The 27220-nt window shown below is 38.4% G+C and overlaps 1 protein-coding gene and 1 pseudogene across 1 annotated transcript in view; one reads left to right on the forward strand and one right to left on the reverse strand.

The window, feature by feature from the left end:
• The window catches only part of Ola1 (Obg like ATPase 1), a 127524-nt gene that overhangs the window by 3770 nt on the left and 96534 nt on the right, over positions 1-27220 (forward strand). Inside the window, exons 3-4 of the mRNA XM_051184469.1 lie at positions 6524-6667; positions 9119-9246. Coding sequence (XP_051040426.1) covers positions 6524-6667; positions 9119-9246 — 272 coding nt within the window. The remainder of the gene's footprint in view (positions 1-6523; positions 6668-9118; positions 9247-27220) is intronic.
• LOC127222416 (transcription factor BTF3-like) lies at positions 13013-13598 on the reverse strand (annotated as a pseudogene).

A 27220-nucleotide genomic window follows, 5' to 3' on the forward strand; every position in this document is an offset into this window, starting at 1 on the left:
TGGAACATAAATCTGGATTATTTTAAGCAATTGAAGAAGAGAACAGCCAGTCTTCAGGAGGATAAGAACTTGGGTGATATAGGTAGGTCCACATGGAGCTCAGCGACATGAACTTGACCTGGATGATTTTTATTTCTTTTCTTTTCATCTTCTATTTTTGAGAAAGGGTTTCTCTGTGTAGCCCTGGCTGCCCTGAAACTTGATCTTTAATCCAGACTGGACTTGAACTCGCAAAGATCCACTTGCCTCTGCCTCTGAAGTGCTGGGATCAAAGGCATGTGCCACCACACCCAACCAGGGTAGTTTAATTTAGGATGATCTGCTAGTGGAAATAAGGACATTCCATGTAGAAATAGTTTTGGTTAAGGTTATTGCTGCAGTGGTAAAACACCATTATCAAAAGTGACTTGAGAAGGAAAGGGTTTACTTGGCTTACACATTCTGAATCACAGTCCACTGATAGAAGCCAAGGTAGGAACCTGGAGGCAGGAACTGATGCAGAGACCATGCAGGAGTACTGCCTACCAACTTGCTCTCCATAGCTTGTTCAGCCTGGTTTCTTATAGAACCCAGGACTATCTGCCCAGGGGTATCCCCACCCATAATTGGGTGGCTCTCCTCTATAAGAAAATGCCGTACAGGCTTGCTTACAGTTAATATTATAGAGGCCATTTCTCAATTGAGGTCCCCTCTTCTCAGATGACTCCACTTGGGATAAGTTGGCATAAAACTATCCAAGATAGAAACTACCTAAAGAATCTCTTGATATTTAGAGAGTTAGTTAAGAATGCTTGCTTTTTTAGTATATATCTTTAAAGCTAATTACTAGTAACTAAGAGGTTATATTTATAGCTAAGCTTTTTTTGTTATTGTTGTTGTTGGTTTCCTTGTTAGTTTTTGTTTTCATGAGAGGATCTCATTATGCAATTTTGGCTGTCCTGGAACTCACTATGTAGACCAGGTTGGTTTTGAATTCACAGAGATCCTTCTGCCTCTGCCTTCTTAGCTGCTGCACCACTGAACCAGGCTGATTTTTGTATCACATATCATATCTTATCATATCATATCATATCATTTCATATCATTTGTAACAAGGTCTCATTCTGTAGCCCATGCTAATTTAGAATTTACTCTGTAGTCTAGGCAGTCCTTGAGTTCCCAGGAGTCCAGCCTATTGAATGCTGGACTACAGGAATAACTCTCTTTGTCCAGAAAGCTAATCTGACATTTATTGAACATTTACTATGTACAAGTCTCTGTTCTGAGTGTTTTATACATATTATTTAATTGAACTAGCTGTTTGCCATCTCTAAGTAGACTTTCAATCCCATTAGGAAGAGATTGTGTTGTTCCTGTTTATTGACATAGTTCTAGTGACTAGATTGGTGTTAGTAACATAGTGAACACCCAATAATTATTTGTGGAAGGTAGTAATTATTTGTGAATGGGATAATTTCCCCCCATTGATAGCTGTATGTAGGCTTAGTGATAAAGAAACATGTTTTAATGCTGCTTTTAATGAAGAAGAAAGAGTATGATGTTAAGAGTATGGGCATAGTTTCTAGTTCTGTCCTACTGTTTCGTCCCTCAGGGTGCTTTGTAAATGGCCTCTTGTTAGACTGGTATGTTATTATGAGTGTAAGGCTTAGAAGCACGTGGGATCTACTCAGTAGTCTAGTAGCTATCAGGGATAGCTCTTCTTGCATGGCATTAGATTGAGTCATGGATGTAGACTATACCATGTAACCATGGCTTAAAGAGTTTATTGTGTAAAGGTGTGTTTTGCAGTCAAGATTTGTTGCTTTAGTTATAGTGGACCTTCTTTCTGATAGCCTTAGGGAACCCAGGTTCTTTTTGACTCATATCTTAGTAGTCCCTAGGATTGTGGCTTCAGACAGCTGATTACCCAAAGTGTCAAAGGCCCAAATAATTTATCAGTATTTTCCTTTAAATTGCGTAGCATACTGCCACTACCTTGCTTTTTCCAGATGTAGTCAAGGTTAGGTTGCAAGGAAGGTTAGGAAATGTAGTCCATATTTTAACACACACACACACACACACAAAGCACACACACACAATGCGCACGTGCACACACCTGCGATGAGAGTGGAATTTAGGAGACATGTAGTATCCTCTGTTCAAATACTGCAGAGCTACTCCAGGAAAGTAATTCTCTTGCTTGGTTGATGTTTCAGGGAATTGTTTGTTAGTATGCCTACAACTTTTGCCTTCTAGCCGGTTCCCCTCTTGATTTATTTTTTAGATTAAAAAAAAAATCACTTGTGTATGTATGTGGCTGGAAGCATCAGGTTCCCCTTGTACAGACGGGACTTACAGGTGATTGTGACCCTTCCTAATGGGTGTTGGAGACCAAACTCAGGTCCTTGCAAGAGCAGAGCTGTCTTGTGCTCTTACCTGCTGAGCTATCCCTCTAGCCCCATTCTTGATTTTGTAAAGGAACTCTGAGGAAGGTATTTGTAGGCTGCAAATATGGGTGATCACAGTATTTTCATTTAAAAGAGCTAACACAGTCAAGAATGATTCCACTAAGCCTGATGACCTGAATTCAAGCCCCTGGACCCACATGGTGGGTAGAAGAGCCAACTCCCACAAGTTGGCACATGTTTTAAATGTGTGTATATATTTATTATGTACATGAAACTTAATATATATGTATAATTTTAAATACTAGGGATTCAGTGATAGTTGCTTTATTTTATTTGTTTGTTTTTTTGAGACAGGGTCTTACCATGTAGATAAGGCTGGCCTTGAACTCATATCATAGAGATAAAGCTCTGAGTGCTGGGATTAAATGTATGAGCCACCACACCCAGCTTGCCTTATTTTTATGAATATCCCACTTCCCTGTCCCTTCCTCTAATATTCTTTAAAATACTTGTATATTGAATTATTTATTAAATTATTTGTGTAGTTCTATTCAGTATTAATGAGGCTTATTTTATTCTTTGGATTATAATCCATTACTATCTCTTAATTTTGCTGCTCAAATTGCTATTGCTTTGTTTTTAGCTGTTGGGAGCGCTTTCAAGTAGGCCCTAATATATGTTTCATTTATTCTCATAGTGTGTGTGTGCCAGAAGTTGATGTGGGGAGGGTGTCTGTCTTAGTTGATTTCTACTTCTTTCTTGTTGTTGAAAATAAATTTTTCCCATATAATATATTCTGATCTCTGTTTTCCCTCCTATCTTCTCCGAAATTCTCCCCACCTCCTCACCCATCCAATTCCAATTCTTCTCTTGCATTCTTAAGAGAAAAAACAGACTAATAAAACAAACCAGAATAAAACAAAACAAACATAAAAAAGCCAAAGAAAAGGCACATATACACACATGCACACACACACACACACCATCAGAACAAAATCAGCAACCATAATATATAAGCAAGAGACCAGTGAGGTTTTAGAAAAAAAAAAAAATGCCCACATAAAGCATTATGAGACAAAACTCTCCAAAAATACCATTGAGTTTCTTTTGTGTGAGCCTTTCTTAAGTGTGCTTTTTATACCCAGTGAGACTCTATTGAAGAAAACTTTTTGAGCAGTTGGCACTTGAAGATAGCTTCTGGGTTATGTCTACTTTCCCTTAGCACTAGGACTCCATGTGGCTTAGACCTGTGTAGGCCCTGAGCTTGCTTCCACGGTTTCTGGGAAGTGATGTGTGTATCTGTTTCCTTGGTGTCTTCCATCCTCCTGGCTCTTAAATTTTTTTTTTTCTTCTCTTTTGCATAGATCCTTAGTCTTGAGGGGAAGGGATATGATGAAGATATTCCATTTAAGACTGATTTCAAAGTGCTGCCACTGTGCACATTGTCCAGTTGAGGGTCTCTTTATTTCTTCCCATCTACTGCAAGAGGAAGCTTTTCTGATGATGGATGAGCTAGACACTGACCAGAGTCCAGGTCAGGTGTTTGGCTTCTGGGGACCCCAGGTAGAAAGTGTTTCTAGATGAAGGTGGCTGCCACAAAGGGATAGGAACTGGTGAGCAGGTCTGTAGGAAAGAGGAAATCTGGGTCAGCTGCAAGGTTTAGAGAAGTCTCCAGGCAAGGGGGCTTATTTGAGAGGAGAGGTGCCTACAGACTGTCTCTACAGGCATGGACCACCACATCTGGTTCTAACTGTGTTCTTAGTTCTGGTGTGTTTTCATACAAGTTGTATTTTTGAGCTTATAAACTTTAGAAGGTAGGATTCCTTTCAGTATCCTTATTTCCATAAGAGACTTTGGATTGTTTTTAGTAAAGGACAGACATGGAGACAACAGGTGGGTTGTGTGCTCTGATGGAGCCATACTTCTACTGCTATAACCTGAAATCTCAGCACAGGGTGAGGGGGTCTCATGTAGGCAGTCTGTTGACAGACTCATGTAGGCAGCCAGCTGACTCCTGCCCCCGACGATGGGCAGGATGCCTGGCAGCTCAAGCTTTACCTGGCTGCCAGAGGACTCAGTTAAGCATGCGCAAGCCCCCTCCCCCCCCCTTTAAAGCAAGCACGCCTAGTGTGCATCTCTCTCTGGTTCCTCTCTTGCTCCCCCTCTTGCCCCCTCTTGCTCTCTCTCTGCCCCCCCCTGTTCTCTCTCTCTCTCTCTCTCTCTCTCTGTCTCTCTTTCTCCTGCTTTCGGTTGGCCACCAGCTACCCCCTCTTTCTCTCCCTTCTCTCAATAAACTCCACATGGGCCCTGAGTCTCATGTTTGTGTTTCTTAGGCATTAGCTGCGCAGCAAAAGAACAACACAGTCACCAAGAGGAAGATGCAGTTGCTAGTTTTAGTACACAGTGGTCATTCTGTTACACTTGGATCACCCCCAAGAAAAGTTTTGCTGTCCTGTGGAGCCTGGTCTGTATAGGAACCAGCTTTCTTAAGTGCTCTGTAGGCCTAGGGCCTTGATCTTTATCATGGCTGTGTGGGTGTCAATGATACACATTCATTCATGGCTTCCTCTGCTCCCTACATATTAGGTTGTTATGAGTTGCCACTATAAATCCTACAGCAGCCATCATTAGTTTGTGGTTTGTTAGCTGAGCGTGAATCTACCCCAAGTTTCTAAAACCTGCCTTTATACCATGTATCTGGGTATAATGGTGGATCTTAGAAGAGGCTTGATAATGCCCACCTTTACCCTCTGATGCATTCAAAAGCTGCTGATTGGACTAGTGGTATTCCAACCAGCAGTGATTTATGTGCCTTTTTAGCACTGAAGGTTTAGTCTCAGTGTGATGTAAGTTCAGTGTTTAAAGACTGATAGGTAGAGGCAGTTAGTTCAGTATCTTGTTAAAATGTACTCACTAGTAGCACTAAGGTTAACCTTGTTGCTTTTTGTTCATCACATTTTTATAGGGTTTTCAAAACTAAATGAAAAAGGACTGGTTCCTTGGTTTAAAAGTCTAATCAGATGTGCTGTGGTTAAGTTTGATTTTCCCCCCTGATGAATATAAGCTAATTAGACCTTATCTGAGAGATAGTTCCTCCTTAAAATTTTTTTTTTGGGGGAAGGGAAAATAATTATTTTTAATTTCCCATAGTAACACAATTATTATACTTTTTGTGTACTCTTTGTTATCAAATTTACTCCATATGCAAACATTTTTACATAATTACATCTAACCAGAGTTTGTAAATGCTGGCCTTATAATTACCAACTAATCTTTAGCCACTTCCTCAATTCTTAGGGTTAAAACCAAAAACACTGTATAACAATAATTCTCATTTTTAATTTCTTGTGCCCTCAGTCTGGAGCAAGGGAGGTCTGGACCTCATTGTAGTGAGGTCTCTGCTGTCTCTTGCTGGTGGGAGTTTGGACAGTTGTCCAAGCCAGTCAGCCAGTTCAAGCCCTTACTGAAATGTCTCACTTTGTTTCAGATTTTAGTGCTTGTGTTTTACAAACGTGACTGGTGTTACTGTGGGTCGGCATCATCCTCTGAGCACTTAATCACTTGCTATAAATCAGATAATTGGAAAATTAGTGACTAGTGTATTCCATATGAATGCACTTTTTATCTTGATATAAATCATATAGCATAAAATTTGCATTTTTACTTTCATAATTTGTAGTTTGAGGCTTATTGGTAATCCTTGTGTAGTAACAGAAGTTAGTGTGAAGTCTGACCTCCCATTTCTTTGCAGATAGCAGCCACTCCTTGTTTTGGGATGCTTTGGGAACAGTTGTGCCAGCTTTCAGTATGTCATGTTACAGAAGGTCGTATTAGATATAGGTGAAATGATATTGGCATTATGGGGTACATTATGAGAAGAATATGTTTTGTGATAGTCTATGAAGTTCCAGCTATCTTCTGTAACAAAGGTTCTTTGGGAACACTGTTTTCAAATTCCAATAGACTGAAATAGGGAATATAATCTAATTATAAATTATATATCAAATTAGATATTTTGTTAGTAAAAATGTTTCTTCCCCTTCCCAGTTTGTCCTTGTAAATATTGAACTCTGAAATTAACACCAGATGTGTTTTTCTTAGCAGTTCAAGAATTGAAAGTCTTTCCTTTATTTTAGGAAGTCCACCTTCTTCAATGTATTAACCAATAGTCAAGCTTCTGCAGAGAACTTCCCATTCTGCACTATTGACCCTAATGAAAGTAGAGTGCCTGTGCCAGATGAGAGGTTTGACTTCCTTTGCCAGTATCACAAACCAGCAAGGTAAGAAATACATTATGTAATTATTTATTTGCTCTTAGATGGGGTAAATATGTGTTTGATATGTTCATAATCAAGTTTCTTTGAAAATTAATGTAACATTACTTTGGATGAATATAAAAGCCAAAAGACTAGAAAATAGAAGAAGAAAGGATTTTCTATGTTAATGCAGTTATTCTGAGATTGTGAACTAGAGGGAGAAATTAGCTTATGTTATATGATCTCAAGTAGTATTATAAAGATTTGCATGCATATATTTTGCAAGGAAAAGGTATATAATGAATGTCATAAAATTTATTGGTGGTTATTTCTGGGTAGTGGAAGTTTTAGTGATTTGTTTGTTTGTTTGTTTGTCTGTTTTTGTGTGTTTATTAACGCAAGGTTAACTAGGTAGCCCAGGCTGGCCTAGAACCCTTAGGTTTTTTTTTTTTCCTCAGCCTAGGATTACAGTACTGGGATTACTGACATACAATACTACAACTGACTAAAGTGATTTTTTTTTTTTTAAACTGTGTAGTTGTTCTTTGGTACCCATGAATAGGGGATTGAGTCCAAAGTTGCTCACCTACAATGCTGTAATCATTTCATTTATATAATCTTTGCAAATTGTCTCTATACAGTGAATTTAAATGTTATGCACTGTATTGTTTAGGGAATAATGACAAGAAAAATCTGCATACTCATTGTAGGAATGCTTTCTTTCTTGTGAGTATTTTTGATCTGTGATTGGTTAAATGTGAGCTTATACAACCTGTAATACATAATACTGTTTTTATTTTGTTTTGTTTTTGAGGCAGGGTCTCACTGTGCAGCTTTGACTAGCCTAGAACTTACTATGTAGACCAGGTTGACCTCAAATTTACAGAGATCTGTTTGCCTCTGCCTCCTGGGTTCTGGGATTGCAGGCATGGGCCACCACATCTAGTTCTAACTGTATTGTTAATTCTGCTGTCATGTTTTTGTACAAGTTGTATTTGACCTTATAAACTTCAGAAGAAAGGCTTCCTTTCAGTCTCTTTATTTCCATAAGAGCCTTTAATCGATTGCTTTTATTAAAGGAAAACATAGAAACTTTTGAGGAATTCATTTTCTTACTACCTAAAACTTCAACAGATTTGAAATTCAAAAGATTTATTGTGTCTTGAACTTTTCAGCAACATCACATGACCATACAGTGGCAGCTGGACCTCTACAAGGACTGCCTGTTGGCAGGAGCACAGCCTCACAAACAGGAGGGGCTGCAAATTAGACAGTAACCTGATGGAGTCAAGAGAGTGATAATAAAGAAGGGCCAGCAAAGGAGCAAATATATTGAGCATCATAGGAATATCAGATCAGTGTCAGAGAAAGAAGAGAGGGGCAGGTACAGATAAGGAGAAAGCCAGTGTGAACTCTGCAGTGTTAGGCATGGTTAGAGAGACCTGATGGCCTATAATATACATTCAGAAATAAATATAGAAAGTTATTAATACTCTAGTAAATCCCATGTCCTGTGCTTGAGTGTGCACATTGAGAATAGAGTAAGAAGGACATACCTCTCAGTGTAGACATACCTGTTTTATCACAGGTGAGGGCACCATCACTCCTCACTATATATCTGCTTTCTGTTTCAATGACCTACGCTGTATTACCCCATTTTCTCCTTAATAAGGTTTCATTTTGTCTAATTAAAGATAAAATACATAAATAAAAATAACTTTGTAGGTTAAAAACATATTGAGACTATCATTTCTATTATATATTTTTAAGTACTAAGTGCATATATAGCATATTTAGTATTATTACTGAAAATTTGGTTTTCTTTTTAGCTTTTCACTCAGTATTACACTCATTCACAAAACAGTTTTATTTACTATTTTGAAGTGCTGGTAATCACAAAGTTTCTATTTCTAACCCTGGATTCTGTGGAATCCCAAGCATATCTAGCTGCCTGGTTGATTTTGGTACTTGGTATGTCCACAGAACTTTTAGTAATGTTACACATTGGAGTTTTAATTTCAGAGATAGCAATAGTTTCCCTCCTCATCTTCCTAGGTCATAAAGTCTTAATATAGGCTGTGCCGATGGCTCTGTGGGTAAGATGCTTGCCATGCAATCTTGAACACAAGATGGCTCAGTAGGTGAAGGAGGTTGCCATTAAGACTGATGACCTAAATTTGATCCCTAGGACCCACATGAGGGAAGGAAAGGACTGACTCTTGCAATTTGTCCTCTGACCCCCACAAATGAGCTATGGCACATGTACACACATGCACAAAATAACAATGTAATAAAAACTAAAAAAAAGTCACAGAGTACAGAAAGTTTGTTTATTTGGGGGGGGGGCTATTAATTCATCATGTTATTTGTTTTCTAAACTTTGTTCCAAGAAGCAAGTAGTTAATGTATGTGAATTGTTTGGAGAAGTCAGTTGGTTGATAATCAGGTTCTTTATAATTATCTTTTATATTTCAGCAAGATTCCTGCTTTCCTAAATGTAGTGGATATTGCTGGCCTTGTGAAAGGAGCTCACAATGGGCAGGGCTTGGGGAATGCCTTTTTATCTCATATTAGTGCCTGTGATGGGATTTTTCATCTAACACGTAAGTACAGTTGTTTGTTTATTTATTAAAACGTGTGTGTGTGTGTTTTGCATATTGCCCAAATAGAATTGCTTTATAGATGAAAATGGTTTGCTTTGTAAGGTAAATCATGAATTAGTTTATTGATTTCTAACCTTAAGTTCCTATCATTTCCTTATGAGATCACTGCATAGCTGGTGTATTCCATGACATTAAAGTCAGGTTGAATGTTATTCCTTGTTCTGATTAGAGACCTGAGGTATGTTTCTGTCTGATTATAAAGGCATTTAGACTTTTTTCATTGTGCTGGGTTGGCTTGGTAAGACTCTTCACAGACCTTTCTTATGTTGTGGGATTCTTGTGCACTTCTGTTTCCCACATGCTGAGAAGGCAGAATTGGTAGAGAAGAGGCCTCTGTTTCAAAGGAGGGAAAGGCACTCAGTGTATCTGTTATAGATACAAAGAATAAGAAGGAAGTCTAGATCATCTCAGTTGGTGCTTATGGAAAGCCAGAATGCAAAGAACAGTAAGAACCTTGGGTTCTTGTGACAGTGAGAACAGTAACTGGGGAGATGGTTTAGCCTTATAAGCAAAGGACATGAGAAAGACCAAGAATGAAGGATTATCATTTGACAGGAAGGAGGAGGAAATTTTCCCTGGGAGGAAAAATAGTGAATTTTGAGGCATCTAACCTGCAAACAGTAAAACATATAGGTCATTGCTCTGCTAAATTCTATTGGCACAAAACATGGAAGGCCCCCACTGTCATTGTGTTCCTAAAAACATGGACATTAGTTGGTCATTAAACTTAAGGCATAGGCTGATGACTGTTGTTTTAACTTTGGCACAGTGGCTGTGCCTTAGTTTACTGCTATTCCAGCCAGCAATTGCAACTCCACAGTTACTAGCCTGGCTTCTCAGGCTGCAGCCTGGTGGGAATTCTGTTCCCACAGGCGCCAAAGGCAGTTTTAACTGAATCTCTATTGTTCTGTTTGTGAATAAGGCTCAGGATTCAAAGGCTGGGGTGAACATCTGCTAGCTCAGAGAGGCTGAGTAGCAAGTAGCTAACCCTCCTTGGCTGGTGTCTACTATAGACCTGTGCTTCTGCTTTACCAAACTAGAAAAACCTGTGCCACTCCAAATCCCACCCTACTACTTCTATCTCTAATGCTTCCCCATGTCCTCTGATGCCCTATGATTACTTTCTTTCAACTAGTTGCTAGTGTAGGCTCCTGACCCAAGGTCAATTTTATTTAATTAATGCAAATGCAAACTCAGGGTTCACAGTGTGATCAATATCCCCCAATAGAGGACTGATCTTGGAGAGCTGAAGAATACAGTTTCCAAATTGTTAGGCTACATATAACATTTCACTTTAATAGTGGCACAAGTTCTTGCAAGGGATTTTATTCTTACACTCTGAAGTTGAGACGTTGAGGACAGCTTCCTACAAACCTGAATAACCCTTGATACTCCATTTCCATTCAATGCCAGTGCCATCTCTATTGAACAAAAACTTGAGAGATGTGGGCTGAAATACAAAGTCTTATGTTTCTTTAAGTCCTGTCTAGTTATACTATTTTGTTTTATGTCACTTGTGTTAGTGAATAAAACACATGCTATTTTGGCTGGAGAGATGGCTTAGAGGTTAAAGAGTGCTTCTCTTCTTCCAGAGGACCTGAGTTTGGTTCATAGCATTCTTGTTATGTGGCTAAGAACTTCCTTTTAACCAGCTCCCGAGGATCTGAAGCCTCCCTCTGGCCTTCACACATGAGCCATGTGTACATATAGACTTGCACACATTAAAAAAAAAAAAGAGAGAGAGAGATCTTAAATCAGAAGGTGGTGGTGTACACATTTAATCCTAGCACTCTGGAGGCTCTAGAGGCGGAGGCCAGCCTGGTCTACAGAGAAAGTTCTAGGATAACCTGAGAAACCATGTTTGGGGGGTGAAGGGACTGAAAAAAAAAAAAAAACCCACATAAGACTTGATGATTCTATCAGGTAGAAAGTCAGTAAAAGAATTTTATGGGGGCTGGAGAGATGGCTCAGCAGTTAAAGAGCATAGAGCATTGTCTGCTCTTCCAGAGCTCTTTCAGCAACCACATGGTAGTTCACAACTCTCTGTAGCTCCAGTTCTAGGGAATCTGACACCTTCACACAGACATACATGCAGTTAATGCACCAGTGATCATATTTTTTTAAAGAAAGTAGAGAATTTTATGGGTCCAGGAGATGGTATATGCCTGTGAGTCCTGTGCTGGAGATGTGCAGATGCGTATCTCTTGGGGAGACTTGCTGGCCAGCCACTCCAGCCACTCAGTGAGATTTAGGTTCACAGGAGACCTTATTTCAAAAAATAAGGTGGAGAATGATTGAGGAGGATGCCAAGCTCTAACTTTCACACACATTGGCCTTCACCTAGGCCCCTTACACACTTGAACACTCACATACAAACGTGCACATATACCAACATACACACATAAACTTCTTTGTTTAAACTGTTGACTTTACCTTTGATCAATTAAGGTTATTTCAAACTCATGTTAGGGACTAGAGAGATGGCTCAGTAGTTAAGAGTGTATGCAGATCTCCACAGGACCCACAAACTACACCAGGTTCCTTGGAACCACCTGCAACTCCAGTTCCAGGGTATCTGACACCTCTGGCCTCCTGCGGCCCCTTTGCATGTGTGCACCCCCCCCCCCACACACACATATGTACACATAATTGTAAGGTGAGTTTTCTTGCCCTGCAGGTCCCGCCATCCTTCATAGCCCCAAAGAAATATGTGAATGCTATATTAATTATGAAACTATTGGCCAGTGACTAGCATTTCTTATTTGCTAGCTCTGTCTTAATTATTAACCCATAATTACTAACATATGTATTTCTACATGGTCTTATCTTACCGAGAAGGCCAGACTCACATCCTCTCCTCCTGAGATCACATTGAGACTCTCCTCTCTCCTACTCCTCCCAGAATCCTCCTTGTCTCCTAGTCCCACCTAGCTTGCTTCCCTATTGGTCAATAATGTTTTATTCATCAACCAATAAGAGAAACATATGTACAAAAGACTTCCCCCATCACATAATTAAAAATGAAATAAATCTTAAAACAAAACTAAAACCTCTTATTGGGATAGGATTATAGCTTGGTGGTAGAGAATTTGCCTACCATGTATAAAACTGTGTTTTGTCCTTAGCAGTGTCCTACCCACAAAGGAAAGTTTCTGGTATTTATAAAACACTAGATTCATATTCCAAAGAGTTATTTAGTAGATTAAACTGCTTCTGAAAATAAAGTATGTTTCTGTTATGCCTAGCATGTATTACTTTTGTGGAAGATTTTATTGTTGGGAACATCTGTTTGTACCAGTTTGTTTATTTTTAAATCTTTTGACACTAATTATCCAAAATACCTCTTCAGGTTAGTTATTTACATGAAACTAAAGCAGCTTTTTAAATAAAAAATTTAAAATATTGCCTGAGTCTTTGATTTACATTGAAGCAAAACTGCAAGTGATGTTCAGAGTAGTTTTAAAGTAGCTCCATAGATGTGACTGTTTACGGCTCACTGCTCTAGTACCAAGAAAAGTCATTTAAATGATACCATGAAAAGAAAAGAAAAAAATATGATCATGTTAGTTTTTTTTTTTTTTTTTTTTTTTTTAACTAGGCAAAGAATTTTATTCCCAGGCTTCTTCAGCTTAATTGTGTTTAAGCAAAAACTGAAAAGAACTGCAGTCCAGGGGGCTTGGGCTTAAAAATATTAGAGATCTAGATTTTATCAGATCCATAAACAAAAGAATTTTAAATAGCAGTCATGATATAAGATAGCAGCTCCTGTGACTTCTGCAAGTGTCACCTTCTTCAGAAGTCGCCTCAGTTCAGTTTGCCTCGTTCTTAGAAGCCTCATCAAAATTCTCCACCAGATCAGGGACTTCATCATCATCCTCTCCAGTAGCATCCTCTCTATCCACAGATTGTTTGGGCCGAGCTGCAGCCAGTCTCCTTAAACTAGTCAGACTGTCTGCCCCAAGCTGGTTTAGGATGCTGGGAAGCATTTCTGTCAGCTGCTTTGTCTCAGCGTGGCCTGTAATGGTGAAGGTGTTTGCTGCCAGAGATGCCTGAACTTTAGGGTTGTTAAAATGGATCACTGTTCCTTGGTTTGTAAACATGTTCACCTCTTCAATACCAGAGATATTGTTCACCCCAACTTCTTTAAGGAGAACTGCAGTTTTTTGTCATCTGCTGTGGCTCACCTTCTTTCTGCGAACAGTTCCTTTCCCACCAATATGCACTTGTGCCTACAGCTTGGCCAGTTTTTCCTGGTTCATGATCGTTTCTTTCATCCTGTCAGAGTGGAAATGGGGCCGTGCAGGGGGACTAGGGTTCGTGCTCAGGGAGTCTCAGCCAGACCAGCCGAGAGAAGGCCGATCGTGTTAGTTTAACACATTTTAACTAGATGATAAAATGGTTTGAATGAATACATTGTGATGTTTGTGTGTGTGCATGAGTGTATGTGTGGTTATGAGGATCAAATCCTAGACCTCTGCATGCTATTACTAAGCCATACCCCAGTACCCTCGGCTTAGGTATGTATTTTAGGATCAAACTGAGTGACTATGGGCTCCCACTGATAGTTATAAAACCATGAACAAATAATCTGCATTTCTGGACCATAGTTTTCCATGTAAAATGAGAATGGCAATGCTGTACTACCAATATAGCTATTTTGTAGTTGAAATATAAAATATGTTAGCATATATAAACTGTTGCTTATAATGCTGCTCTTTTGTAAATATAAGTTTTCTTGTATATATTTTTTGAGTTATAGTTTTATTATGCATTTCTGACTTGCCTTGAACTGCTGTGTAGACCAGGTTGGCCTTGAACTCACAGATATCTGCCTACCTCTGCCTCTTGACTGCCAGGATTAAAGTCATGTGCCACTATGTCCATGTGTGAATGTAGAATTTAAATGCCAATTATTTTCTTTTTTTTATATTAAAAACTATGTTAACATACATACATTTGCTATTTTAATCAGTTACTTGTAAAGTTCAGTGTATTAAGTACTTTTCCCATAGTTGGATAGCCAGTATCACCATCTATTTTTTGAAACTTACAATTGTTCATGCTTATTATGCTTTCTTTTAGAGTTTCAAAATGTGTGTTCTTATTGTATGTCTGTGCATTGTGTACATGCCTGGTTCCCATGGAGGTCAGAAGAGGGTAGTATATCTCCTGGAACTTGAGTTATCCGTGGTTATAAGCTGCTGTGTCACTGCTGGGACTCATAACCAGGTTCTCTGCAAAAGCAACAAGTGGTTTCATTGCTGACCATCTCTTTAGCCCCAAAGATTTTTAAATAAAATGTATATAGGTATTTGGCCTGCATATATGTGTGTGTACCATATGGTAGGTGGAGTTTCTCTGTGTCCTGGCAGTTGCTCCCAAACAACCATTCAGACAATATTAATCATAAAGGCTCAGCTAATAGCTTAGGCTTGATTTTAACTGGCTCCTATAACTTAAATTAACCCATTTCTATTAACCTTTGTGCTGCCCTGAGGCTTGTTTACCTTATCTATGAACTTCCCATATTCCCATATTGCTTCTTCGGTGTCTGGTTCCCAACTCCTCACACTCTGCCCTTCTTTCTAGTAATCTCTGCCCAGAAAATCCTGCCTACCTATTGGTCAATCAGCTTTTTATTAACAATTAGAGCAATATATATTTATAGTATACAAAAATTGTTCCACAGCATTTCCCCGTTTTTGTCTAATTAAAAAGGAAGGTTTTAACTTTAACATAGTAAAATTGTATACAGCAAAAACAGGTTTCAAGTAAGAATTACAGTTACAATATCCATATTTGTATTTGGCAAAATTAGAGAAAATATTTTATTATCTTTGTTAATCTAAAGTTTTATACCTAATTTACTTTTTATCATAACTAAGGAAAATTATAAGTTTAATTGTTTAGTCTTTAACTCCTTCAAAGACACCGAATGGTGTAATGTACCTAGTTACAGGGACATCTGGCTGCCTGGACAATCACCCAAAGTTCTTCTGTAACATTGGGACATCCAACTTTGACCTATAGGCTTAGTATATATGACAGATATTCTGAGAAGCAGAAAATTTTGAAGGACTATCCTGTCTTGTTTTGGCAAAGTTTGGCAGTAGCCTTTTTTTGTCTTCTTTTTTTTCTTTTTTCTGCTGGTATACTGTCATCATTTGAGGCAAGGGCAGTTTTGTTGCCCAAATGGCTAGCTTTGACATAAAGAAAACAATCTCTATGCAGAGTTAGTTTGATGCCCATTTTCCTCTTTTGAAGTAAATTGGTGCTGTCAGGAGCAGACGTGTCTGACTGTCATAAAAAGCCTTAGGTTATTAAGCATATTAAATGCCATATTCTGTAGGTCTTTGAAAAGTCTTAAGACCATCTTTCTACCTAAATATATCTGTTTAACTATGAAAACATACCTAACACGACAAGTTTAATCATTATAGGTGACTACCTATATTTCTTACAACTACCTATATTTCTACCTGTATTTCTTAATTATTCAGTGCATTTTAAAATGAGTTGCATGAGCATAATACCCCAAACAAGAGTAGAAACATTTATACAGTATAAGAAAATTAACTTTAAATTTGTATCAATAAACCAAAGTACATACCAATGTAAAATTCGAGATTAAAGTTGCCTTTTGGATTAAAATAGATTCAATATGGAGTTAAAGAATAGATAATCATATTTAAAGTTTTCCTTAGTTATGACAAAAGGTAAATTCAGTATAAAACTTTAGATTCACAAAGAGATTTTTCTCTAAATTTGCCAAATACAAATAGACTGTATGTTTTAAATGTAATTCTTACTTAATAATATCTGTTGCATATGATTTTACTATATTAAAGTTGAAACTTTCCTTTTTAATTAGACAACAAGGGAAAAATGTGGAATATTCCTTTATACTGTGTGAATATATGTTGCTGTAATTGGTTTAATAAAGAAGCTGATTGGCCAATAGCCAAACAGGATAAAGTTAGGTGGGAGAACCAGACTTAGGACACTGAAGAAAAAGGATGGAGTCAGAGGAATAGACAGCCAGACACAAAGAGGAATCAGGAGGTACGAGATGAAAAAGAGGTAACACCATAGGGCAAAATGTAGATTAATAAATTGTAAGAGTTAGCTAGTAACAAGCCAGAGCTATTGGCTGAGGATTTACAATTAAGAAATCTCCAAGGGAATATTTGGAAGCAGCTGTTGCCGAGACACAGAGAAGCTCTGCCTGTTGACCACAGAGGTCAGAAGAGGGTAGCAGGTCCTCTAGAACTGGAATACAGATGCTTTTGAACCTCCATATGGGTGATGGTAATCAACCCTTGTCCCCTTCAAGAGCAGTAAGTGCTCTTAGCCAGTGGACCATCTTTGCAGCCCCTTTAAGAGACTTCTTAAACTTCTCAAACTGAAACTGTATACCTGTTAAACATGCTCCACAGTGCTCCTTTCCCCTTCCTCCCAGTAGCTTCTGATAACTACGGTTCTGTTGTCTCTGAATCTCACTATAATTAAGTATCTCAAGTCAGTGGGTCATACAGTATTTGCTACAGTATTAACTACAATATCACTGTTGCTGGCTTAATGAATAGCTTCTTATTTATTAGGTAAAACTTTAAAAACTTTCAGATGTTGTTGCTAATTATATCTTTTTTTTTTGTTTGTTTGTTTTTGTTTTTCGAGACAAAGTTTCTTGATGTATCCCTGGCTTTCCTGGAACTCTTTATGTAGATCAGGTTGCCTCAGACTCAGATCTGCTTGTGCCTCTGGAGAGCTGAGATTAAAGGAGTGTGCCACCACTACCTGGCTGCTAATGATTATTCTTACCACAGCTGTCTTCTTTGTCCATTTCTGGTATTTCTCGAAGAGATAGATTTAGCAGAAGGATTAATAAGTGAGGGATGTATAATATACATTTAAAATTCTTTTAGATATATCCAGGCTCCTTTTCCATCCATAGAAGAGTTTTACTTTTCTAATGAAAATTTTGGAAAATAAATAAAAAGGTTTAAAGTATATAATAGTGATACATACATTGATATATATTATTCTTTTTTACTTTATGATTTTTAAAAATTTAACTGTTATGCTGAATGGTACTTACTAGTTTCCTGGCTTTTTGTTGTTAAACATTTTTAAAAATGATTTCCTTATTATTTTATGTGCATTTCTGTTTTGCTTATATGTATGTCTGTATGAGAGTGTCAGATCCCCTGGAACTGGAGTTACAGACAGTTGTGAGCTGCCATGTGGGTGCTGGGAATTGAACCTTTGTCCTTTCTTTTCTTTTCTTTTCTTTTTATATATATAGGCAGACAGCCGTGTAGAGCATTGTTTGGGAAACTTCTTTTCTTTTTCTTTTTTTTTTAAAGTCAGGATTGTAGCACGAATTCTAATTAGTATTAATAATAATAACCCAGAGACAAATATTGGGGTTGAAGCTAAAGATCAGAGAGGCAGGGCAGCCAGCCATAGAGAGTTCTCATCTCTACCAATGTTCAGACAGAAAGGGATCCTGTCCTCAGACTGCATCTCCAGACGGCATCTCTCTCCACCAAACCTCCGACTGCACTGAGCTCCTGTCTCCTCCTGCCTTATATTCCTCTTTAGTGCTGGGATTGAAGGCGTGGAATCCCAAGTGCTGAGAGCACCTTTGTGTGAGCTCTGTTTTTCCTTTAGATTGGGTCAATTTTGGGTTGCTCAGGGTGGCCTTGAACTAACAGAGATCCATCTGCCTCTTTCTCCTGAGTGCTGGGATTAAAGGTGTGTGCCACCACTGCCTGGCCTCTATGGCTAACTAGTGTGTCTAGCTTGCACTCTGATCTTCAGGGAAGCTTTATTTGTTAGATCATAAACAAAACATCACCATACAGGGTTTCTTTGTGTATCCCTGGCTGTCCAGAACTCCATCTGTAGATCAGGCTGGCCTTGAACTCACAGAGATCCACCTGCTTCTGCCTCTAAACTGTTAGGATTAAAGGTGTGGGCCACTACTACTCCTGGGAAACTTTATCTTTAATGGTCAGTAAATACATTACTCTATTGTGTATTCTGTGTATATGTGTACTTGAGAATGTGTGTGTTGTGTGTGTTTGTAATGCTTGGAAGATAAAACTGTCATGTTAGCTCCAGAGTCATAACCCACACAACTTTTAGTTTGCTGATCTCTGTTCTAGAGTTTCTTTATCTAGTACAGGTTCTTAACCTGTGAGTTGTCTCTCCAGTTCCCACTGTGCAGAAAGTTTATTTTAATGTAATCCTATCAGTTGTTAGTTTGGGCTGGCTGCTATGTTCTGTTCAGGAAGTTCTTTCCTACCCCAGCATCTTGAAGAGAAGGCCCTATGAATTTCTTCAAGAAGTTTCAATATTTCAGGTTTTAAATTAAGGTCTTTGTTTCGTTTTGAATTGATTGTTACAAAAGTGAAAAATGTGAACCTAATACCTCCCTTCTTCCTTGGTGGACATCAGACTTTACCAGTGAAAAGGCTGTCTTAACCCAGTGTGTGTTTTGTCTTCTTTGTCAAAGTTAAACGGGCAGAGCTTATTTGTTGTTTTATTTCTGGGTCCTCCAGTCTGTTTCGTTGGCTCACCCATCTGTTTTTATATCAGTACCAGACTGTCTTTATTACTGTAGCTCCATAGTATAATTAGAGGCCAGGTGTTGTAATATCTTTAGTGGTGTTCTTACCATTGGCTATTCATGGACTGAATTGTTTTTCTAAACAATTTGATAGATTAGTTTTGGTAGTATAGCCAATTTTTGCAATGTAAATTCTATCAATCCAGGAACCTGGGGTATTTTTCCATCTTTGATTTTCTTTTTCAATGTCTTGCAACACATCTCTGAAGCTCATGGGCTTTCTATCTAGGGGAGTCAGTGAGTTTCAGGTTCTCAGAAAGTAACAAGTGGAGAATGAGTAAGGAAAAACACCAGTGTAACCTCTGTCCTCCACATGTGCAGACATGTGAGCCAGCATGCACACACACACACACACACACACACAAAACAAAGGAAAAAGAAAAAAGAAAAAAAGAAAACAGCCTGTAATAAGTGTTAAATCAGTCAATGCCACAAACACACTATTAATGATACAGGGTATCAGGATGAGAAGTTATAGAAGTAAACTGGATTAAGTTATGTGAACATCAAGATTAAAGAATACACTTATTTCAAAGTAATAGGTAATTATTTTTATTCAGGAAAGTACATAACCTTGTGGGCTTGTAAAGGAATGTAAAGATACTTGATGAAAGAAGACTGAAGAAGAGTAAACAAACAGTTAACATTTCAGCAAACCAGTTTGGAGGGGGGAAGGAGGTTAGGAGGGAGGGGGAGAAGTAAGGGAAGGTGTTGGCCCCATAACTCAGTGAAAAGTTGATAAGAAGGTCCCTGATTTTGCCACAGATTTTATTTTGACTACTGTTCATTTTTTTTACGGTTCTGAAACATTACTCACTTTCCAAAGCTCTAGAGAAAACTGTTTGGAGATGAGAGAATGAAAGCCATGGATAGTCAAAACTTTTGCTGTGTAGTGTGTGTAGCTAGTTTAAGATAGATGAGGATTTGATTGTTTTTGCACATCCTCAGCAGTGAGCTGTCTCCTCTTCCCTCAGTGTTATATGCATCACAGAGGTCTGGAGTTCACAGTGTTATGCTGGATGTCCTTTGCAAATGGAAGGTATGCCAGTTTTGGAACACAGAAATGCGTTGCTTTTGCTATTCCATGATAATTGTAATACTAAGCCCATGATGTCTTTTTAGCCAGTCATTTACTCTCTTTTTAATTTTATTTTCAGTGGTTATTCCAAAAAGTAAGAGACTATCTTAGTAAATATAGCACTTCAGATTTTAGAATAACTGCTTACCATGGGATTTCCTCCCCCCCCCCCCCCCCCCCTTTTTTTTTTTCTTTTTTGAGACAGGATTTCTCTGTATTTGGAGCCTGTCCTGGAACTCAATCTGTAGAGCCAGGCTGGCCTCGAACTCACAGAGATCTGCCTGCCTCTGCCTTCCAAGAACTGCCTGTGCCTTGGTAGTTGGATGCCATTCCTTTCTGTTTCTGAATATGCAGTCTTAACCCTTAGAAAACATTTCCCTCTTTCCTTTCCAAATAGGACTGTAAGCATTTGCTAAGTGCACTTCTTTCTCTCTTGGCTTGCTTCCCTCTTCAGCTGGTCCGTCCAGTTCTTAATGGACAAAGCTAAGATCAGTTCATGGAAAGACAATTTCTGTGCAGATGGTTAGAATTTTTGGCAAGGAAAAATAAAGGCCCTTACCCTTTCTCCTGAATTATTAATGGCAGATGTGTCTTCTTTCTGTTTTATATTACTAGCCCCTATATCTGCTTGAATTTCATATGTCACAGTTGTTTAGTTAGAACTTTAACACACGGCTCCAGAGAGCTCCTTCAGTTTTTTTGTGGCCGCTTGGCTAAAAAGAGCTAGAGGTGGGACTCCAGTCTCTAGGTGCCTTTTTAGTTTATTTGGAGTTACAGCCCTCCAGGCACTACTGCTTTATTGAACTGCTAAATGAGAAGGTAAAAATGCCTTCATTCAACCGCCCCTCCCCCTTAGGTTAAGTGAGGTGTTTATATGTTAGTAAATCACCTTTAATTACCATGAACATAAATTTCTGTTTTCAAGAGCCCCCTCCCCCCCTGTAAGCTCTTCATTTAGAAGTTTTAAATGAGTCACACATTTTTGCCTAGACACAAATTGCCAATATAAAGTTGTCTTTGATTGTATTCTAAAATAATGGAGTTACCCCCCCCTTGGGTTCTATAATTATCTTTTTCAGCAGTATTTATTAAATTAATCTAGTGTTGGACTTCAGCAAATAATTTGACCAAATCTCATATGTTTTCTTTCTTCAGTACAAATTCAGTGGGATACATAATTATGTGGTAGTTCTCATCTACATATACAAAGCATTCTAATAACCAACCTCTGTTTACTGTGGAAAATACTACAGCAAAAACAGCTCCTTCTACTTTGCATTGCAGTGCTATATGAAACTATGTATTCTACTAGCTATTTACAGCTTAATTGTTTGGCTATATCCTTAGATCCTTGGTGGTCTTATATCTATTTTAGGTGATTGGAGCAGTCTTACTTTTTCTTGAATATTTTTTCTGACATAACTTTGAGAACTCATTTCCTGCCCTTGGCCCAAAATAGCCAACTGTAGGGGTTCTTTTCTAGCTCTTATATCATTAATGCGTTGAAATTAATCAGGGATGTGAGAGCAACTTCTAAGGTCCAGGAGAATGTCTTGATCTTCAAGCATCAAATTTTGAACCACATTCTTCTTAGTTGTCAGAACTCTGTCATTTGTTAAGTTAAAAATGTTAGTATCGAAACAGGCTGGGTTTTGAAAGTCAGTGCAGTGTTTGTTATGCTTACTTGAATGAATGCTACCTTGCAGCCTGTCCTTTTGCAAACTTTACATGGATACCTTCAGCTCTCCTCCAGCAACGGCAACACTAAATGCAAGAACAACCGCAACTGTTTGGCATCAGCATTCCACAGATTTCTGTGGTTTGCACATATATCTAGTAGCCAGTAATTATAGTGGCCCCTTTGACTCCAGTGACTGTTGGAGGATAAATAACCAATGTTACTAAGGAGTATATTGCGATTTTAGTAAGATGAAGAGTGGCAGGGAAATATGGTGGGTAAAAATAAGGATTAAATATTAGATGGACTCTGAAAACAAACAAACAAACAAACAAACAAAAAAATTGAGTTGGGTATAGTGGCCAGGAGGAGAAAGTTGGGATACTGTTGGAGAACATGATTTTGGAAGTTGCTAAAGGTATGCGATGTTATAATTAAGAAGTAAAAACAGAAAGTGAATACAGATGAGAGAAAAGGGAAGATAGGAAAATTCCTATTCCTCTGCTCTAGCTGGCTCCAGGTGCTCTGTGGGGGAGAGGTATCTGCAGTCAGTGTTCTTGCAGTTCTGGCATATGGGGGAGGGGAGGTTTTAAATCCTTTCTTGATAGTTCTCTGGGTACCCCCATCCTCCACTGTGCCTCCTGTGGTCCTTCTGGTCCTCCTGTGTGTGTGCACGCGCGTGCATGTGCACGCGTGCATGCATGTGTGATAAACAGCATTTCTGTCCCTTGCAGTTTCTGCTGTTTAACCTTGGGCAGCTTCATAAGGTGGATCTTCCAGCTGGGCAGGGCTTGCGATTATCCTTCTTTTTTGTTTGTCTGTTATGGTGTATGTGTGTGTGTGTGTGTGTGTGCGCGCGCGTGCGTGCGTGCGTGTGTGCGTGTGTGTGTGTGTGTGTGTGTGTGTGTGTACGTGTACGTACACATGCATATCTGTGTTCCTATGTATTTGAGCCCATGGGTATGTGCAGGATGTCCATATTTAAAGCCCCACATATGTGTTGGGGATGGAGGTTGACATAGGATGTCTTCTTTGATCATTCTTTATCTTACATGTTGAGGCAGGGTCTCTTACTTGAACTCACAGCTTACATGTTCAGGTAGTCTAGCTGGACATCTTGCTCTGGGAATTCCGTCTCTGCCTGCAGAATGCTGGAATATAGCTAGGCTACCACACCCCCTTAGAATTGATCTGGTTGCTGAGGATCTAAATTCAGGTCCTTATGATTGTACAGCAGGTACTTTAGCTACTGAGCCTCCTTCCTAGTCCCTTTGTTTGCTTTACTGGGAAGGTGTTGTCCAGCACCAGTAACAGCACACAGATGTTAGTCAAGAGGATAGAGTTTTGATTTTTTTTGAGACAGTGTCTTATGTATCTCAGGTTGGCCTTGAATTTTCTACTTTGGTTTTCTGGGTTTGTTTGTTTGTTTGTTTGTTTTGTTGTTGTTTTGTTTTTGTTTTTTGACACAGGGTTTCTCTGTGTAGTTTTGGAGTCTGCCTTGGGACTCACTCTGTAGACCAGGCTGGCCTTGGACTCTCTGCCTGCCTCTCCATTGCTGGGACTAGATAGAGGTGTGTGCCTCAACTCCCAGTGTGAATTTTCTACATTGTTGAAGCTGGTTTCGAACTGATCCTTTTACCTCTTGAGTGCTTGCTGTAATTCTACATGGCCACTACTCCTGTCTTATTTCTTAAAAGTTTAAATATGTAGCTTTAATTATTATAAAATATCTGGCAACATAATAATGTATTAGCAATATGTGAATACTGTCGCATAAAAACAGTTTTATTACAATATTAACCCTAGTTAGTTTGATCAAGCTTTCCCTTTTTTAGATTGAGAATATTGTATTTCTCTGGTCATGAAATGTTTCATTGTATAACGATTACAGCAGATATTCTAACAAATACTATTATAAAAGTGTTGATTATAACTGGGTGGTGGTGGCTCACACCTTTAATCCCAGCATTTGGGAGGCAGAGGAAGGTGGATCTTTGGGAGTTTGAGGCCAGCCTGGTCTACAGAGTGAGTGCCAGGACAGCCAGGGCTATATAGAGAAATTGAGAAATCCTGTTTGGAAAAACCAAAAAATAAAAAGTATTGATTATAAAGCGATAAAAGCTTATAATATATGTGTGTGTGTGTGTGTGTGTGTGTGTGTGTGCACGCGCGTGTGTGTGTATGTATATATTTTTTGTGTGTATGTATATATTCACATATATGTAACATACATGTATTAGTGAAAAAATCTCATTTCTTCAAAATTTACTGTGAAAACTTTTTTTTAGAAATTGATCCTTCTCTCATATATTGTATCCCAACTGCAGTTTCCCCTCCCTCCTCTCTTCCCAATCCCTCCCCCATGTTCCTTCTCCCAGAGGTCCTCTCCTCCTCCTCCTTTCCTTTCAGAAAAGGGCAAGCCTTCCAGGGATATCAACCAAACATGGCATGTCAAGTTACAATAAAACTAGGCATATCCCCTCATTACAAAGCTGGACAGGGCAACCCAGTAGGAGGAAAGGGCCCCCAAAGCAGGCAAAAGAGTCAGAGACAGCCCCGGCTCCCACTGTTAGAAGTCCCACAGGAACACCAAGTTACACAATCGTAATATATGTAGAGGACCTAAGTCAGACCCATACACCGGCTCCCTGATTGTCAGTTCGGTCTCTAGGAGCCTAGGGCTGTTTTCTTGTGATGTCCTGTATCCCTCTGCCTCCTACAGTCTTTCTTCGCCCCCCCCCCCCTTCTGCAGGACTCCCTAAGCTCTGCCTAATGTTTGGTTGTGTGTCTCTGCATCTGCTCCCATCAGTTGCTAGTAAGCCTCTCTGATGATGATTATGCTAGCCTGTGGTCTGGGGATCTGGGTCCTGGCATGGCCTTTGATGGAGCAGGGGGCTTCTGCCTGAGGTGTGGCCTGGGGATCTGGGCAGGGGCATGGCCTCTGGTAATGCAAGGGGTGGGGTTGTTTTTTTCCTTTCTTTCTATTTTGATTTTATAACCACCTGTTGTTTTGTGTGCATAGCATATACATTTGAACAAAGTGCTCATCACTTGTCAACCATCAGTGGAAGCATAGAAATGACTTGTGCTTGTTTTGCATAAAGTTCTTTTGTATTTGTGACATCAGCTTTATTTTGTACAATTAAAGTATTGCACGCTAGAGTAATCTGAATTGTAACTAGTAAATGAAGATGTAGAATGTTTTTGTTGTTTTGGTTTTTTCTTTTTGCCTTGAACCAAATTTGTTGACTAAATGTATGCAGCTATTGACTGTTATTTAACATGACAGTTTCATTACAAAATTCCCTAATTTTGGTAGCAAGTAAAAACATGGTTATATTTATATATAATATACTTGTTTATCATATTTATATTTTTCTAATTTTAAGGTTGACCAATATATATTAGTAACAGATTATAAACTCCACATATATGAAATGTCCTTCAATTGCACAGTTTGATTTCTGATGAGTTTACTGCTTTAAGCATTCACTATCACTTTAATGCTATTGTTCTAATTTTCAAACTCCTGCTAAAATGTACTGCAGTTATTTTTATTCATTTTCCCCTCTTGTGAAGAACAAAGTATAACTATTTGATTAAGGTTTAAGATTGATACCGGAGTAAATATTTAGACTGTTAGCTAACTTCTTTTGTACTTGCATGTGCATTAACTCCACATTGCATTCTAGATGAGTAAAGACTTTACCAGTGTCTTCCCCCCCCTAAATTTACCCCTTGATCTGTTGTTAAATAATTCTCGTTATAATTTATTTAAATTGTTAACAACCTTAGTATATTAACATTATTTAAATTTACAAGTATTTTCTTCAGATAATTATTTCAATGAACAGATTTTAGAAATAATTGAAGAAAATTGCTTAATTAATTAAGGTAAGTTTATCTTGTACTTTGTAAAAAGCTTTAAGCATGTCAGTATTTAGTTTTTATTGTAATAAGATGTGAAAGGTTAATTTGGAATAAGGGCATTTGCTAGTGTATCTAGTGTTGTGTTTCTATGATGTAATAAACAGACTTGTTTAGCTGCAGCACTGGACCCATACAGAAACTGCATGCCTTAAATGATTGAAGAGCAAAAAGGTGCTTGCAAGTATGACTTTTTGTTCTTTTTGAAAATAATCTAAATTGAAATGGAAGCTTTATTGTTTACATGAGCAAAATGTAAGACTCTTTTTGCTCCTTGGTTGCTTTTATGTGAGTGGTCTAATATAGTGGACATTAGTGCAGAGTGAATGGCTAAATGAGTCATAAGATGCAACATCTGCTCAAAAGGCCCTGGAGACAGCCTGAGTTATGCTGTGAAATCTCTAATCAGTGCATCTGTCCCTGAGACTTCAGTTGCTACAAGGATAGTTTTCTATTTTAGAGTGCTCACTGTATGAAGACAGCATATTAAATTTTTTTTTTTATGCATGGAACTGGAAACTTTGTGCTGGTGATCTAAACAGTAGAGTTATAGCAGTGATAATTTTAGGAATAGAAATACAGGAAATGGCATTGAGTATGTGAACTTTTAACTGTTTCATGTCTTCTGGTTGTTTGTGGTCAGAGTTTTACATTACAGACACGTAGGTGTTAATGTCTTATAAAATACAGCCATTGTAATAAGGGAAATGTAGACTATAACTAGATGGCTTCAGAACAGAGGTGGAGTGGGGTGAAGGAGACAAAGTTGTGTTACATGTGTGTATGTGAACTCATCAGTATGCATTTTGTCTTAAAAATCACACTTAATTTTCAATGCTCAACGAGCCATTAAATGGGCAGTGTTCATGTGTAATTCTGTGAGGAGATGTTGCCTTACTAGGAGAGTTGAATTTTGTTGTTTGGGTTTTCAAGACAGGGTTTCTTTTGTGCAATTGTGCGAACCTAGTTGTCTTGGAACTCCTCTGTAGAGCAGGCTGGCCTTGAACTCAGATCTGCCTGCTTCTGTCTCCTGAGTGCCAGAACTCTAAAGGTGTGAGCATCCTATGCTGCTGCTACCACCACCACTACCACCTGGCTGAGATCTGAATTTTAAATTATAGTTTTCATTATTTCAATGTTCTCTAGGCTGCAGTTCCTTGTAAATATTACCAAATTTGGTATGTTTTCTCTTTAAAAAATAATTTTAACTATTTAGGTAGCATGAAGATTGTTAGAAGTATGTTTAAAATAATCTTAAGCTTTAAATTTATGGGGATACTGACTGATTTCTTGTTCCTGAATCTCAAAAATTAATATGCTAGTGGTTTGGAAATACTATTTTTTCCTCACACTATATATTATAATTCTAAAATGAATCATTGTTGCTGAATAAATGTAACTTTACTGTAAACAAATCAAGACACTCTTTAAAAAGTTGTAAGTTCCTGTTCTGGGATGTAGACATTGGAAGGAGTATCATTCCTTACAGTGAAAGGGCCTGGTGGGCCTCAGATTGAAGAAAGAAAAGAGGCTGCAGTCTCTAGGGATAGACATAGCTGGACCAGGTAAGAGGACTTCAACTATACTGTGACAAATT

The sequence above is a fragment of the Phodopus roborovskii genome, unplaced genomic scaffold, assembly GCF_943737965.1.
Source record: "Phodopus roborovskii unplaced genomic scaffold, PHOROB, whole genome shotgun sequence".
In the NCBI taxonomy this organism is placed as follows: domain Eukaryota; kingdom Metazoa; phylum Chordata; class Mammalia; order Rodentia; family Cricetidae; genus Phodopus; species Phodopus roborovskii.